The sequence below is a fragment of the Ranitomeya imitator genome, chromosome 2, assembly GCF_032444005.1.
Source record: "Ranitomeya imitator isolate aRanImi1 chromosome 2, aRanImi1.pri, whole genome shotgun sequence".
In the NCBI taxonomy this organism is placed as follows: domain Eukaryota; kingdom Metazoa; phylum Chordata; class Amphibia; order Anura; family Dendrobatidae; genus Ranitomeya; species Ranitomeya imitator.
This window is the reverse complement of record NC_091283.1, coordinates 157,841,673-157,859,094: the sequence shown is the minus strand read 5'-3', so window position 1 is coordinate 157,859,094 and position 17,422 is coordinate 157,841,673. Positions and strand designations below refer to the sequence as shown.

The following is a 17,422-nucleotide window of genomic DNA, read 5'->3' as shown; positions in this document are numbered from 1 at the left end:
TGGGGTCATAATCAGCATTTGTGCAGCATTATATTGGGAAAATGTGTCTATGGAGCATCTTATGGGGCCATTATTAACCTTTATGCAGGATTATATGGGGCATATTTTAATATGGAGCATCTTATGGGGCCCATCATAAACTTTATGGAGCATTATATGGGGCTCCTGATTCAATATGAATATTCCAAAACACTTACCCTACTGATGTATCAATTAATTTTGCTTTTATTGGTATCCATTTTTATTTTTGACATTTACCGGTAGCTGCCGCATTTCCCACCCTAGGCTTTTACTCGAGTCCCAGTTTTTTGTGGCAAAATTAGGGGGGTCGGCTTATACTCGAGGATATACGGTAGCTGCTTTTTTCTTGCCATAATACAAATTCTAACAGTCTATTCAGTAGGACTATCAGCTGTGTATCTACCAGACTTCTGCTCAACACAATGATGGTCCCAACCCCATTTATAAGGCAAGAAATCCCACTTATTAAACCTGACAGGGAATACCTGTGAAGTGAAAACCATTCCCGGTGACTACCTCTTGAAGCTCATCAAGAGAATGCCAAGAGTGTGCAAAGTAGTCATCAAAGCAAAAGGTGGCTACTTTGAAGAACCTAGAATATAAGACATAATATCAGTTGTTTCACACTTTTTTTTGTTAAGTATATAATTCCACATGTGTTAATTCATAGTTTTGATGCCTTTAGTGTGAGAGGTGGTGTGTCCAAACTTTTGGTCTGTACTGTATATATATATATATATATATATATATATATATATATATATATATATATATATATATATATACTGTATATATCTACTATATAATTGTCTAAGGGTCACTTCCGTCTGTCTGTCTGTCCCGGATATTCATTGGTCGCGGCCTCTGTCTGTGATGGAAATCCAAGTCGCTGATTGGTCTCGCCAGCTGCCTGTCATGGCTGCCGCGACCAATCAGCGATGGCCACAGTCCAATTAGTCCCTCCCTACTCCCCTGCAGTCAGTGCCCGGCGCCGGCTCCATACTCCCCGCAGTCAGTGTCCACTCCATACTCCCCTCCAGTCACCGCTCACACAGGGTTAATGCCAGTGGTAACGGACCGCGTTATGCCGCGGGTAACTCACTTCGTTACCGCCGCTACTACTGTGTGACCAAGTTTTTACTATTGATGCTGCCTATGCAGCATCAATAGTAAAAAGATCTAATGTTAAAAATAATTTAAAAAAAGCAAAAAAAACTGCTATTCTCACCTTCCGTAGTCCGACGATGCGCTCTCGCCTGCCGACAGCTTCCGGTCCCAGAGATGCATTGCGAAATTACCCAGAAGACTTGGCTAAGTGATCTGGGTAATTTCGCAATGCATCCTGGGAACGCAAGATGGCAGCAACCGCGCGCATCGCCAGAGGTTCGCTGGATCCCACCGGGTGAGTATATAACTATTTTTTATTTTAATTATTTTTTTTAACAGGGATATGGTGCCCACACTGCTAAATACTACGTGGGCTGTGTTCTATACTGCGTGGGCTGCGTCGTTATTTACTACATGGCTGCTATATACTATGTGGCTGTGTTCTATACTGTGTGCTATATACTACGTGGCCACTGTTAGATAGTACCCGATGCGTTAGAATCTTACGTGGGCTGTGTTATATATTACGTGGCCAGTGTTACATACTACGTGGGCTGTGTTATATACGTGGCTGCTATACAGGTCCTTCTCAAAAAATTAGCATATAGTGTTAAATTTCATTATTTACCATAATGTAATGATTACAATTAAACTTTCATATATTATAGATTCATTATCCACCAACTGAAATTTGTCAGGTCTTTTATTGTTTTAATACTGATGATTTTGGCATACAACTCCTGATAACCCAAAAAACCTGTCTCAATAAATTAGCATATCAAGAAAAGGTTCTCTAAACGACCTATTACCCTAATCTTCTGAATCAACTAATTAACTCTAAACACATGCAAAAGATACCTGAGGCTTTTATAAACTCCCTGCCTGGTTCATTACTCAAAACCCCCATCATGGGTAAGACTAGCGACCTGACAGATGTCAAGAAGGCCATCATTGACACCCTCAAGCAAGAGGGTAAGACCCAGAAAGAAATTTCTCAACAAATAGGCTGTTCCCAGAGTGCTGTATCAAGGCACCTCAATGGTAAGTCTGTTGGAAAAAAACAATGTGGCAGAAAACGCTGTACAACGAGAAGAGGAGACCGGACCCTGAGGAAGATTGTGGAGAAGGACCGATTCCAGACCTTGGGGAACCTGAGGAAGCAGTGGACTGAGTCTGGTGTGGAAACATCCAGAGCCACCGTGCACAGGCGTGTGCAGGAAATGGGCTACAGGTGCCGCATTCCCCAGGTAAAGCCACTTTTGAACCATAAACAGCGGCAGAGGCGCCTGACCTGGGCTACAGAGAAGCAGCACTGGACTGTTGCTAAGTGGTCCCAAGTACTTTTTTCTGATGAAAGCAAATTTTGCATGTCATTCGGAAATCAAGGTGCCAGAGTCTGGAGGAAGACTGGGGAGAAGGAAATGCCAAAATGCCTGAAGTCCAGTGTCAAGTACCCACAGTCAGTGATGGTGTGGGGTGCCATGTCAGCTGCTGGTGTTGGTCCACTGTGTTTCATCAAGGGCAGGGTCAATGCAGCTAGCTACCAGGAGATTTTGGAGCACTTCATGCTTCCATCGGCTGAAATGCTTTATGGAGATGAAGATTTCATTTTTCAGCACGACCTGGCACCTGCTCACAGTGCCAAAACCACTGGTAAATGGTTTACTGACCATGGTATTACTGTGCTCAATTGGCCTGCCAACTCTCCTGACCTGAACCCCATAGAGAATCTGTGGGATATTGTGAAGAGAAAGTTGAGAGACGCAAGACCCAACACTCTGGATGAGCTTAAGGCCGCTATTGAAGCATCCTGGGCCTCCATAACATCTCAGCAGTGTCACAGGCTGATTGCCTCCATGCCACGCCGCATTGAAGCAGTCATTTCTGCCAAAGGATTCCCGACCAAGTATTGAGTGCATAACTGAACATTATTATTTGATGGTTTTTTTTGTTTGTTATTAAAAAACACTTTTATTTGATTGGATGGGTGAAATATGCTAATTTATTGAGACAGGTTTTTTGGGTTATCAGGAGTTGTATGCCAAGATCATCAGTATTAAAACAATAAAAGACCTGACAAATTTCAGTTGGTGGATAATGAATCTATAATATATGAAAGTTTAATTGTAATCGTTACATTATGGTAAATAATGAAATTTAACACTATATGCTAATTTTTTGAGAAGGACCTGTATACTGCGTGGCTGCTATGTACTGTGCGGGCTGTGTTATATACTACGTGGGCTGTGTTATTTACTGCGTGTTCTGTATTAACGCATCGGATATTCTACAATTATGTATGTATGTATGTATGTATGTATATAGCAGCCACATGGTATATACCACAGGCCACGTAGTACTCCTATATACTACACGGCCTGTGCTATATTCTATGTGGCTGCTATATACTACCTACATATTCTAGAATACCCTATGCGTTAGAATCGGGCCACCATCTAGTATATATATAAATATAATTTTGTATTTATTAATTTTTTTATTCCAGTCTATCATTTATTATTCATTTGTGTTTTCATTTATTATATGTTCCAGGTCTTTTTTAATCTTTTTTTTTTTAATTTTCTTTTATATACCGTACTATACTTTTTTTTTAACTTTTTTATGATTGTTTTCTTCTGTGTATTACATATTTTGACTCTATATGTTTTTTTAATTATTATACTTTTTTTCCATTCAATGAAGAGAAACTTGAAAAATAAAGACATGTATATATAACATAGCCCCCAATAAATACCTATCAGGAGTGATAAGTAATGAATGGGCAGAACTAACACACTAGACGATATCGCTAGCGATCCGTGACGTTGCAGCGTCCTCGCTAGCGATATCGTCCAGTGTGACAGGCAGCAGCGATCAGGCCCCTGCTGGGAGATCGCTGGTCGGGGAAGAAAGTCCAGAACTTTATTTCGTCGCTGGACTCCCCGTAGACATCGCTGAATCGGCGTGTGTGACACCGATTCAGCGATGTCTTCACTGGTAACCAGGGTAAACATCGGGTAACTAAGCGCAGGGCCGCGCTTAGTAACCCGATGTTTACCCTGGTTACCAGCGTAAAAAAACAAACAGTACATACTTACATTCAGCTGTCTGTCCCTTGCCGTCTGGTTCCTGCACTGACTGCTGGCCGTAAAGTGAAAGCAGAGCACAGCCACAGCGGTGAGTCACCGCTCTGTGACTCACCGCTGTGCTGTGCTTTCACTTTCACTTTACGGCCAGCAGTCAGTGCAGGAACCAGACGGCAAGGGACAGACAGCTGAATGTAAGTATGTACTGTTTGTTTTTTTACGCTGGTAACCAGGGTAAACATCGGGTTACTAAGCGCGGCCCTGCGCTTAGTTACCCAATGTTTACCCTGGTTACCGGGGACCTCGGGATCGTTGGTCGCTGGAGAGCTGTCTGTGTGACAGCTCTCCAGCGACCAAACAGCGACGCTGCAGCGATCCGGATCGTTGTCGGTATCGCTGCAGCGTCGCTAAGTGTGACGGTACCTTAATGTTTCCAGCAGTGACCATGAATGATGGGTGTCCTGGTGGACCTCCCTGGGATGTGGACAATGCAGGTGTGGTGTGTTTCCAGGTAATGAAGGGACATTGTGATCCTGATTAGCTTTGAGTGCTGTTGTGTGATGAGAGGCAGCACCGAGGTGGGACCATTGTGCAAGATGTAGAAAGGTTTGGGGTAATCCTGTTTTCAGCTCCTGCCTAAAGGTACCGTCACATTATGCGATGCTGCAGCGATATAGACAACGAGCCGATCGCTGCAGCGTCGCTGTTTAGGTCGCTGTAGAGACGTCAAACACAGCAACTCCAGAACGATGCAGGAGCGATCCAGTGACGTAACGGCGACTCACTTATCGTTCTTGCTGGTTGTTAGCTCCATGTAAAACATTGCTGGCATCGTTGCTTTTGCTGTCAAACATGACGATACACGCCGACCTGACGACCAAATAAAGTTCTGGATTTCTAGCTCCGACCAGCGATATAACAGCGGGATCCTGATCGCTGCTGCGTGTCAAACACAACGAGATCGCTATCCAGGACGCTGCAACGTCATGGATTGTTGACGTTCTCGTTGTAAAGTTGCTGAGTGTGACAGTACCTTCAGTTTCTTCCATGCTTTAATATGGGGGCCACATAGTGTTTCCCACTAATAAAAAAAAACAAAAACAAATTGTGAAATCACAGATGGGCCCACATGGCATGGTGCTTGGCTGACTATTCAGAAGAGGTGCTGAGCATGCAGACAGGTAGGAGCAGATTCCGAGAGCTCTGGATCAGCGTCATGGACCAGGGACCTGCAAATTGTTTTCCTCAACTCTGAAATTAGATACCGCACATTTAAATTAGCTCGCGGTTTTCCCTGCTAAAATAAGGGGAATATGCCAACATGGCAAATCCCTTTAAGTTACTGTTTTTTCTGTATCATGAAATAATTGCAGTTAGAGTTTCATTTGCATCCCAGCCACTGCATATATCTGCATGACCGTCCACTTGGTAGCAGCTGTGCAGAGTATTTCAGCATTGCCTTATTGAAGTGAATGAGACGTGGTGCACCACAGATGCCACAAAGTGGAGGGAGGTATACAGAGTGGAGCAACCATTGAGACCGCACAATAAGGGACGCCTTGTCCTTCCGCTCCATGCACAATGGTGGTATACTGGACAGGTCACTTCCAGCTGCACCTCACAATAATGCTGTCCTAATGTGAGAGGAGGCCACTATTAATATGTAAATCCGCCATTGGGTGTATTCTCTGCATGTGCCACAGAGCGTGTAGGCAGGGCCTTGGCCTCGTCTGTCATTAGACCAGCCGGACGTACATGCGGTTCATTACTACCTGCCTTGCAGCAACGCTTTCATCATGGTGACGACCACAACAACTAATATTGGAGGCCTATATCTGCACACCGTCCACTTTGCCATTTACCTCTTATTGTATTGTTGCAAAGTATGATTAATTATATGTCCTTGTGTGTCCTTAGATATATACTGCCACAATACAAGGCCATATACTGTGTATGGTGGTACTATATGGCCTTGTATTCTATCAGTATATGATTTTGCATGGTGGTAATATATATAGCCTTGTATTGTGATAGCATACAGCCTTATAGCGGTATTATATAGCCTTTAAGACCATATTATATAGCTGTTATGGTGGTAGTAGTATATGGCGGTACTATATAGCTTTCTATGGCAGTACTACGTGGTCTTGTGACGTTTGTCGCTGTATATGACCTTATTTGGTGGTGTTATATAGCTGTATATGGTGGTGGTAATATGACGGTATTATATAGCTGTATATGGTGGTACTATATAGCTATATATGGCGGTAGTATGTGGCCTTTTATGGTAATATATAGCTGTATATGACCTTAATATAGCTGTATATGGCTGTGATAGTATATGACGGTATTATATAGCTGTATATGGTGGTACTATATAGCTATATTTGGCAGTAGTATGTGGTCTTGTGTGACGTTTGTAGCTGTATATGACCTTCTTTGGTGGTGTTGTATAGCTGTATATGACGGTGGTAGTATATGACTGTATTATATAGCTGTATATGGTGGTACTATATAGCTATATATGGCAGTAGTATGTGGCCTTTTATGGTGGTATATAACTGTATTTGACCTTAATTTGCAGTATTATATAGCTGTATATGGCTGTGATAGTATATGACGGTATTATGTAGCTGTATGTGGCAGTAGAATATTCCTTTGTATTGCAGTATATAGCTGTATATATCCTTTTACCGCAGTACGATGAATCTTTGTGTGGCCGTATTATGTGGCAGTATATTATTAATGAAGAGGGGCAGATAGAAGGTCTTCTCTGGGTCACATGGTTGTGCATTTCCCAGTGTTACTGATATTCTGTGATAGAAAATGACAATCTGGGCGACATTAGGGTTGTGATGATTTTCCGCTCGCTGTAATAACGTTCTGCGTTCCCGGCCGTGCACCAGAGAGATGGAAAGCTGCAGTGTGAGCAGATCGCTGCCGGCAGTGCGATCCCCATCTTTGGCGCGGATGTCAGGGCTCCTTTCCCGTGAACTTCCTGTTTTGTCCACATTCCTCAGCAGAACACCGCAGAGCGACAGCTCAGCACTGCTCGGAAATATCAGGGAAAGGACTGAAACCCCAAATCTCCAGCCATATTATTATTATTATTGTTATTGGCTGCCACTTGCAACGCTCTGGTCTGTGCTGTAAATATTGTACATTAGGAAGGTGACTTTTTTTTTACTCTTAAAAAATGTCTCATCCGCCCCTCAGATCCTATAACATCTGGTGCAAGCAGAATCCTGTAATGAGCACCAGGTGTCGGACGGTTTTGATTGGTGTTTTCCATAGTGAACTGGAATGATGGTCATGGGTTCTGGATCCAAATCCCACCAGAGCTGCATCCGAGTGACAAAATCATTCCCCTGCTGGGACCCCAAAAACTTGTCTCCTAGTGTATCCTCACCCACCCCCTGCAGACTGTGAGCCCTCGCGGGCAGGGTCCTCCCTCCTTATGTACTCGTGTGCCTTGTTATCTGCTCATGTTTAATGTATTTGTCTATATTTGCCCCGTATTCACATGTAAAGCGCCATGGAATAAATGGCGCTATAAAAATGTATAATAATAATAATAATAATAATAAATTAGCATCTTATAAAATAGGCCCCATCTGCCCTAGATAGGCTTACACCATTTTACCCCCTTTTCTTACAAGACAGGGCTTCATAATCAATGCAATCACATAGAGGGGATGCTGTCCTTTTCTCATAAAATACAAGGGGCAAGGAGGCAACAAGCCCCAGGCCCGACTGTCATAGGCTATTGGGGTGTGATGGTGCAATGCTCTAAATACGTAACTGCCAACTAGTAAACAGCTGTAAGTCCTGATGGGCCCAGGGAAAGTCCTGCAGCCCCCGCTGGGCCCGGGGGAAGTCCTGCAGGCCCCGGTGGGCCCAGGAGTAGGCTTGTGGGTCCAGGAGATGTCCTGCAGGCCCCAGAGGGCATTGAAGTAGCCCTGCAGTCCCTGATGGGCTCAGGAGTAGGTCTGCAGACCATAGTGGGTTCCAGGTCGAAGCTAAAAGTGATGGAGTTCCAAACAACAATCAAAATAGGGCCTCCTCCTGGTGGTTAATCACACTATATCCTCCTTTACTGATTGTTCGGTCCCATTCTCTTTTCTTTCCAGAAGAGAAGCTGCCGTTTTTCCCTTATTTTAACTCTGTAGAGAAGGTAGCACCCTGAGATACCCCACATCTCTCATCTACTGGACACCATACAATGGGGTTTTTAGAATTTTCCCTCTTCCTTCCTTCCAGCACTAATGACTTGCTTGTTGGGCTTGCTTGAACACAGAAGTGGAGGAGATTGAGCGACTGCCTGGCTTCTCTTGTGCCGCTTATCTCTGAAGAGTAACAAATAAATATCAGAGTCTGAGGTCCCCAGACATCGGATCGTTGGGGTCTCCTCCTTGCGAATGTCTTTCTCTGCAAAAGCTGAGACTGAAACGACCCGATTTTCAGAACGTCTCATTCCTCCCAATGGATCTGTCTTGTGCAGTCATTCTGCAGGGAAATTGAATGCTCAGCAATTAGTGGATTAGAAACTAAATGACGGGTGTTTTATATTTCCTGTCTTTGTGTATGGAGAAGGCGCCTGCGGCGGAGGGCTGTTATGTCATGAGTTTACTAAGCCCTCTCCCCAAAAGGAAATCCATAAAGAAAACTTCCATTGAGGCCTTCTTCACATGGACGTGTTGTATCCATTTTTGATCTGACACTCTGATGGTAAACACGGACACACGGATGACACTCTGATGGTAAACACGGACACACGGATGACACTCTGGTAAACACAGACACACTGATGGTAAACACGGACACACGGATGACACACTGATGGTAAACACGGACACACTCATGGTAAATACGGGCACGCAGATGACACACTGATGGTAAACACGGACACACTGATGGTAAACACGGACACAATGATGGTAAACACGGACACACTGATGGTAAATATGGGCACACTGATGGTAAACACGGACACACTGATGGTAAACACGGACACACTGATGGTAAACACGGACACACTGATGGTAAATACGGGCACGCAGATGACAATGATGGTAAACACGGACACACTGATGGTAAATACGGGCACACTGATGGTAAACACGGACACACTGATGGTAAACACGGACACACTGATGGTAAATACGGGCACACTGATGGTAAACACGGACACACTGATGGTAAATACGGACACACTGATGGTAAATACGGGCACGCAGATGCCACTGATGGTAAACACGGACACACTGATGGTAAACACGGACACACTGATGGTAAACACGGACACTGATGGTAATCACGGACACACTGATGGTAAACACGGACACACTGATGGTAAACACGGGCACACTGATGGTAAACACGGACACACTGATGGTAAACACGGACACACTGATGGTAAATACGGGCACGCAGATGACACTGATGGTAAACACGGACACACTGATGGTAAACACGGACACACTGATGGTAAACACGGACACACTGATGGTAATCACGGACACACTGATGGTAATCACGGACACATTGATGGTAAACACGGACACACTGATGGTAAACACGGACACACTGATGGTAAACATGGGCACGCAGATGACACTGATGGTAAACACGGACACACTGATGGTAAACACGGACACACTGATGGTAAACACGGACACGCAGATGACACTGATGGTAAACACAGACACACTGATGGTAAACACGGATACACTGATGGTAAACACGGACACACTGATGGTAAACACGGACACACTGATGGTAAACACGGACACACTGATGGTAAACACGGACACACTGATGGTAAATACGGGCACGCAGATGACACTGATGGTAAACACGGACACACTGATGGTAAACACGGACACACTGATGGTAAACACGGACACACTGATGGTAAACACGGACACACTGATGGTAAACACGGACACACTGATGGTAAACACGGGCACGCAGATGACACTGATGGTAAACACGGACACACTGATGGTAAATACGGGCACGCAGATGACACTGATGGTAAACACGGACACACTGATGGTAAATACAGGCACGCAGATGACACAGTGAAGTAAACATGGACATGCGGATGACATACTGACAGTAAACACGGACACACGTATGGCACCAGTACCGGGTTTTCGGGTACGTGTCTAAACACGGACATGTGAAGGAGGCCTAAGATGTGATCCCAATCTCTGGATCACTGATGGACCCAGGGATCAGACCCCGAGAGATCTGCAAGTTATCCCATCGATAAGTCATAACTTTTTTTTTTTTTTTTTTTTTTGGGGGGGGGGGGGATTCTATAACCGTTTAAGTGAGTCTAAGCCCCACTGATATGTCACTGCTTTATAAGCTAGAATACCCCTTTAACACGTCATCAGTGCACTTTTTTTCTGGTTTTATGGTTTGCAACATATTGCAAGCAAAATGTATCTGGAGTCAAGGACGTAGGTTTTAAACTGTTGCAAAAGTGCAGTTTTCTATACATCTGCTTGCTGTCAGTAGTGAAATACAGAAAAAAACTTGACAATAATCAGTAGCATCCATATCATGTGGTCCTTTCTGTGGGCAGAGGGTGATGCCAGTCCAGTGCCAGGGAGATCCAGGGCAGCTTTTCTCTTGAGCTCAGCCAGATCCCTTGTTTGCATGTGAGAGGGTGATGACATGTTTCTACCTCACACTGTGGGAGTGTTCAGAGAGTGAATGGCAAAACCCACAGCCCTGGAAATCCCTCAGTACAGGCAGATAGAGAGAGCAGAGCTGGAGGACAGAGGCAGAGGATCACTGGGCTGAGCACAGAGACTACAGGCCCCTGGATACATTGTATCAAGAGCTGAACTCCATACAGAACCGTGGGTACATTGTATCAAGAGCTGAACTCCATACAGAACCGTGGATACATTGTATCAAGAGCTGAACTCCATACAGAACCGTGGGTACATTGTATCAAGAGCTGAACTCCATACAGAACCGTGGGTACGTTGTATCAAGAGCTGAACTCCATACAGAACCGTGGGTACATTGTATCAAGAGCTGAACTCCATACAGAACCGTGGGTACATTGTATCAAGAGCTGAACTCCATACAGAACTGTGGGTACATTGTATCAATATTGTATCAAGAGCTGAACTCCATAGACCGCAGTGGATATATTATATCAAAAGAATAACCCTGCCCAGAAAAGTGGATAGATTGACTCAAGAGCAGAACTCGGTACAGAGCAGAGGATACTTTGTATGAACAGAAGATCCAGAGAAGTTGGATACATTGTATGAATATCACGACAATAAAGCAAGAAAATCCATAGAGGATCCTACACCTCCCATCAGAGCTGTGGCTACATTGTATCTGAAGAGGATCCGAATCCAGCAGTCAGATCCCTGCACCCCCAGGCCCAGGGATACATTGTATCCGCACAGAGGATATTACAGTCCTTGTAAACCCCAGGGGGATATAAAGCCTCAGCACAGAGGATCTGGTTACAGAGGATCACAGGGAGAATCACAGGGATAGCTGTCATAGTAACTTGCAGAGAGGCTTCTGCAGCCAGAATAGGGGCTCACAGCCCTGATAATCCCCCCCTTCATCCTTGGAGGGAGGGTCCTGGATCAGTCCTGGGCTGAGCGCTACCCCATAGAGATGCTGAACTGACAAGTAGTCCCTATGATATTCCTAATGTTGCTGGAGCCCCATCATGACAAAACCAGCACCCCAGAAAAGATGTTCGATGGCACCAGGAAGATGAGAAGTCTGTGGGATGGGGTGAAGCTTGAGGTGGCCGGGGACAGCAGTCCTGTGGTCCTCAGCAGTTTCACCCAGCTGGACCCTGACCTGCCCCCCCTAGAGGTGAGGTTTTCTGTTTTTTGCCCCTTTCCCTTGTTGTGTAACTTCGTGTCTGCACCCTTTTCGTGTCCATATAATGTAACGTCCTGCAACTTTCTAATGTACTTTGTTCTATGATTTCTGACCACTTCAGGATCTCCGCTTGCTGTCCGTCAATGTTCTATCTGAAGGCTTATCCTATAATGAAACACTTCTGCTGTGAGAGCAGGGCTGGGGTCCGGCCTTCACTGTCAACAGGTTGTCATTCACTGAACGCTAGCAGAAATCTTGAAAATTGTAAAGAATTGATACACAAAGTCTATTAGAAAGTTACTCAGCTTCTTATTATACAACGATTATTCTGCAGACTTGCTAATGAATCGCATTGATTAACTATGTAGTAGCCAAAACCTGCACAGAAAAAAAAAAGCAGCGTTTACTATGGAAGTGTGGGTTCCTTGCGTGCACGGTTGGTTTATGGTCGGTGCTGTTGGCTTTTGGATCACTCTGCGATATTTCTTTCTGTATTTTTATGGTTAGTGTAGGTGAGGGGTTAATGCTGTGCCCCTGCCTGTATGGTTTGTCTTGGCACCGGTGCCCAGGGGTGAGTGGGGTACTATGTGGCAACAGCTGGAATTTTAATCATGGGTGGATTACTGTAGATGGAAAAACCACATCAAGTTCACATGGATCAGTTTATTGGGGAAAGTGTTTTTTTTTTTTCTCTTACAAAGGATCCGGACTGTGAAAAGGATTAGACGATCAAAGAGAGGAGGGAACGGCGCGGGCACGGTGCCAGGAGGAGGGTGCACTGCTGTATACATTTTCATGATAATGCCAGGCCGCGGGCTGCAGAATACACTCATGGCTGCCATCCTGTTAACGCCCAGGTGTCACTACAGCCCCAGGTATCATGGAAATCACCGACTGTATGGCTGTAGATAGGGTGGATGATTATCCCCCAGAACCCCTCAGTTAACCTAACCCCTCCGTTCAATTATTTTAGGTGGTGTCTGCCTCTACTAAAGCCAGGTGACCACCAATACGGCCGCCATCAGTCATGAAGAACCTGGAAAGCTGGGTCCCAGTCTGATCATCAATCTGCGTCACTCCAACTGTAGTGAACAATAACTCCCAGCATGCGCTGACAGCCTGTATAGCTTATCCGTTCAGGAGTCTGAAAAGCTGTGTGCCGATTTAATTTACCCTTCGGTACTCTAACTATACCTCCTTTTACAAGCCTTCATGGCAGCCATATTTGTTGTCACCCAACCTCACAATATCATCCGAGACACCTTTCTCCTGGTCTATGGGAATCGATTCGATCTTGATTCGCCAAACACAATAGTGGTGCCCTCTGTGCCATTTTACAGTCGGCCATACACACGGAGGATCAGCGCTGATGAGCGAAGCCGTCCTCCAAATTCTCTCCCCAAGGCAACAAGTTTCCATCTTATTCAGTATAGCTCCTGGACACGGAGATCCTGGCAGAGATGAAAGCGGCAGAGCCCTCCACTACCTCTCCTACAGTCAGGTGAGGGCTCCCTGAAGGGGTTTTGCTCCATCTCTGTCATTTCCACCATTTAATTACAGCAAATTTGTTATTTTGCGGACGGAGAAATGACGGCAACAAAGTCTCCTCCAACTGTGTGAGCAATGCCGCTCCGCACGTAACGAGCCGGGTGGAGAATGCCAGCAATGAGGATGTAGGAAGGTAAAAATCCTCTAATCCGGCATCAATGGGACCTGAGGGCTGCCAGATAGGCTCACGCAAAAGAATTTTCAGGACTGTGTGACAAAAATTGTATAAGGAAATGGCGAGAGCGAGGTCTTCTTGACATTTCTCAGCTGTGATTGTTTTTTCTCTCTTTATGGGACTCTCATCACAAGGATCAAGTAAACCGGGCGTCACACTAATAGAGGCAACATGGTGGCCTTGTGCACACTGGACATCATGGGGGTTACATTTTATTGTTTTTTGAGTAAGCAGAAAGGTCTCTTGTTTATACTCAGCAGAGTTCAAAGGGAGGGGATAGAGTTTGTGGTCGCCCCTCATCCTTCTTACCCACCCCCTACAAATCACAAGGCCCTCTAATACTTAGCAGATGCTGCTGCAGGACATTCCTCCGCATCCTTTCCCTCTCCGGGATACAGGAATTGGAGCGGAGGCCGCACTGCTGACTCTGGGCTTTGTGGGGGAGCCACTGCCAGGAGCTAAGGTGGGGGGAATGTAGGCGAGCATGATCGGAAAATCGCATATATGGCGGCCGGAGAGGAGTAACCAGCCGCTTCCTTCATAAAGGGCTATGTTCACACAGAGGTTTCGTTTTCCAGTTGAAAAATCCAAATCATTAAAAAAAAAAAAAAAGTTGCATGGCTATCAGTGCGGTTTTGTAAGGGTGAAGCAGATGCTTGTGTATTCGGGTTATTTTGCTGGAAAAGAAGGTGGAAAACACAGCAAAGAATCGACATGGCGCGTGTTATAGGCATTTTTTCCACTGATCCGTATTCGCACCAAACCCATGTCAGAAAACTGTATCCGGCTCTCCATACAGCAGCTTTTATGCCATGGGGAATTGCACGTTAAGCAATTGCCCAATATTTTGGTCTCTGCCCGTGTGAGAGTTACGGTGGCAGAGCCTTACAATTGTGCTGCAGACCACTGCGCCCGGGGCTGAAATGAATTAATCACGGCGTGGTAAGAACACCTTTTAATTTTTCGCGTTCTTCTTCTATTTTTAACCCACACAACACTGCATTAAGCTGCTCGTCAGCCGCTGGGGCCGCTCATACCTGCACATTGTGTGGTGGCGGGCCAGTGCTGGGTGTGACTTCTCCTGGTGTTTTGTCTTCTAGCCGTAGCACGTCACCTGTGCGGCCGGCTGATGTCATGGTGAATGCCTTCCGTGATATGACCCCGCCACTCACAATGCACGGATACATTACCCCGGTGGGAAAGGCTGCTGCGCATCCTCAGTTTACATCTTTTCTCTAATCATCCTCTGACCCCATGCTGCCTTCCTACTGAATTTTTCTCATTTTCTGCCATAGAACGACCTTTTTCCTGCTTCTTCCATAGCTCCATGGGATATTTTTACAGGGGTACAATCAGTGACCACATCATCATCTAAATATTATGTGATTTGATTATGTTATTAGCTCCAGTGATGTCCCGACCTTGATTTTTCACACTTTTTGTCATGGCCATTGTGCTGCAGATTTGTTTGTTGGCTCATTATGGCTCCAGGATCTGAAACCCCCTGTCCTTATATATGACAATGCATTAGGAGGGGGTCCATTGCTGCTTTGTGTCCCTTTTGATAGCGTTGTTTGTGTTAGATAGTGACGGGAAGTTTTGATGATGTGTAATGCGCATCTGCTATTCTGTGCTAATGGCGTCCATTCTGCTGTCCTGTGAGGAGTTGAATATTTTACCTTTGATCTTGCTGAGCCCTGTGGAAAATCTGTGGGCTTCATTCATGGGTACTAGGAAATGCCCCTACACTTTACACTATGAGCGCTGCCATAATGTGACCCCAGAACTGTAACACGGCACACACACACATCTATGGGGTCCATATAGCCTTTGTAAATGGGAGAGTATGGGGTTTGTGTCATAATCGCCGTATAGTGGCACATCGAGAGGAAAGACAGACAAACTCAATATTTTCAGCACACCAACTTATGTATAACTGAGTGTCTCAACCCTTTCCTGACAGATGATGCTGGGGGACATGAGGGTCTGGTATGCTTAATTATAACCAGGGTTCTTTAGGGGGCTGATGGAGTACAGAGGGGTCTGAAGGTGGAGGATGTAGTACAGAGAGGTCTGCAGGTGGAGGCTGTAGTAGAGAAGGGTCTGAAGGTGGAGGACGTAGTACAGAGGGGTCTGCAGGAGGATGAGACAGATTACAGAGGGGTCTGAAGGTGGAGGACATAGTACAGAGAGGTCTGCAGGAGGATGGGATAGATTAGAGGTGTCGGGAGGTGAAAAACGTAGTACAGAGAGGTGTGGAGGATGGGGAACAGAGGGGTGTGCAGGAGCAAGAGGACAGAGTACCGAGGTGTCTGGAGGTGGAGGACGTAGTAGAGAGGGAGATGGAGGCTGTAGTACAGAGGGGTCTGAAGGTGGAGGACGTAGTACAGAGGGGTCTGCAGGAGGATGGGTCAGATTACAGAGGGGTCTGGAGGTGGAGGACATAGTACAGAGGGGTCTGAAGGTGGAGGACGTAGTACAGAGGGGTCTGCAGGAAGATGGGTCAGATTACAGAGGGGTCTGGAGGTGGAGGACATAGTACAGAGGGGTCTGGAGGTGGAGGACAGATTACAGAGGTGTCTGGAGGTGAAGGATGTAGTACAGAAGGGTCTGGAGGTGGAGGACAGACTACAGAGGGGTCTGCAGGAGGAAGGGGACAGAGTACCGAGGGTTCTGGAGATGGAGGACGTGGTACAGAGGGGTCTGAAGGTGGAGGACTTAGTATAGAGGGGTCTGGAGGTGTAGGACTTAGTACAGAGGGGTCTGGAAGTGGAGGACGTAGTACAGAGGAGTCTGCAGGAGGATGGGACAGATTACAGAGAGGTCTGGAGATGAAAGACAGATTACAGAGGTCTCTGAAGGTGAAGGACATAGTACAGAGGGGTCCGGAGGTGGAGGACAGAGGGGTCTGCAGGAGGAAGGGGACAGAGTACTGAGGGGTCTGGAGGTGGAGGACGTACTACAGAGGGGTCTGGAGGTGGAGGATATAGTACAGAGGGGTCTGGAGGTGGAGGACTTAGTACAGAGGGGTCTGGAGGTGGAGGATGTATTACAGAGGGGTCTGGAGGTGGAGGATGTATTACAGAGGGGTCTGGAGGTGGAGGACGTAGTACAGAGGGGTCTGGAGGTGGAGGACGTAGTACAGAGGGATCTGGAGGTGGAGGACATAGTGCAGAGGGGTCTGGAGGTGGAGGACGTAGTACAGAGGGGTCTGGAGGTGGAGGACGTAGTACAGAGGGGTCTGGAGGTGGAGGACGTAGTACAGAGGGGTCTGGAGGTGGAGGACGTAGTACAGAGGGGTCTGGAGGTGGAGGACGTAGTACAGAGGGATCTGGAGGTGGAGGACGTAGTACAGAGGGGTCTGGAGGTGGAGGACGTAGTACAGAGGGGTCTGGAGGTGGAGGACGTAGTACAGAGGGGTCTGGAGGTGGAGGACGTAGTACAGAGGGGTCTGGAGGTGGAGGACGTAGTACAGAGGGGTCTGGAGGTGGAGGACGTAGTACAGAGGGATCTGGAGGTGGAGGATGTAGTACAGAGGGATCTGGAGGTGGAGGATGTATTACAGAGGGGTCTGGAGGTGGAGGATGTAGTACAGAGGGATCTGGAG

At 46.2% G+C, this 17,422-nt stretch overlaps 1 protein-coding gene across 14 annotated transcripts in view; it reads left to right on the top strand.

The window, feature by feature from the left end:
• The window catches only part of RALGDS (ral guanine nucleotide dissociation stimulator), a 103,877-nt gene that overhangs the window by 65,775 nt on the left and 20,680 nt on the right, over window positions 1–17,422 (top strand). For 3 of the 14 annotated variants that reach the window (XM_069747599.1, XM_069747597.1, XM_069747594.1), the window contains exon 1: window positions 10,972–12,083. The exons of 9 other annotated variants lie outside the window; for them this stretch is intronic. In XM_069747599.1, the coding sequence (XP_069603700.1) occupies window positions 11,901–12,083 (183 nt within the window). In that variant the 5' untranslated portion in view covers window positions 10,972–11,900. Of the gene's footprint in view, window positions 1–10,971; window positions 12,084–12,793; window positions 12,968–13,065; window positions 13,594–17,422 lie in introns of those variants that run through there. 2 more of the 14 variants (XM_069747593.1, XM_069747602.1) reach the window with 2 other exon arrangements.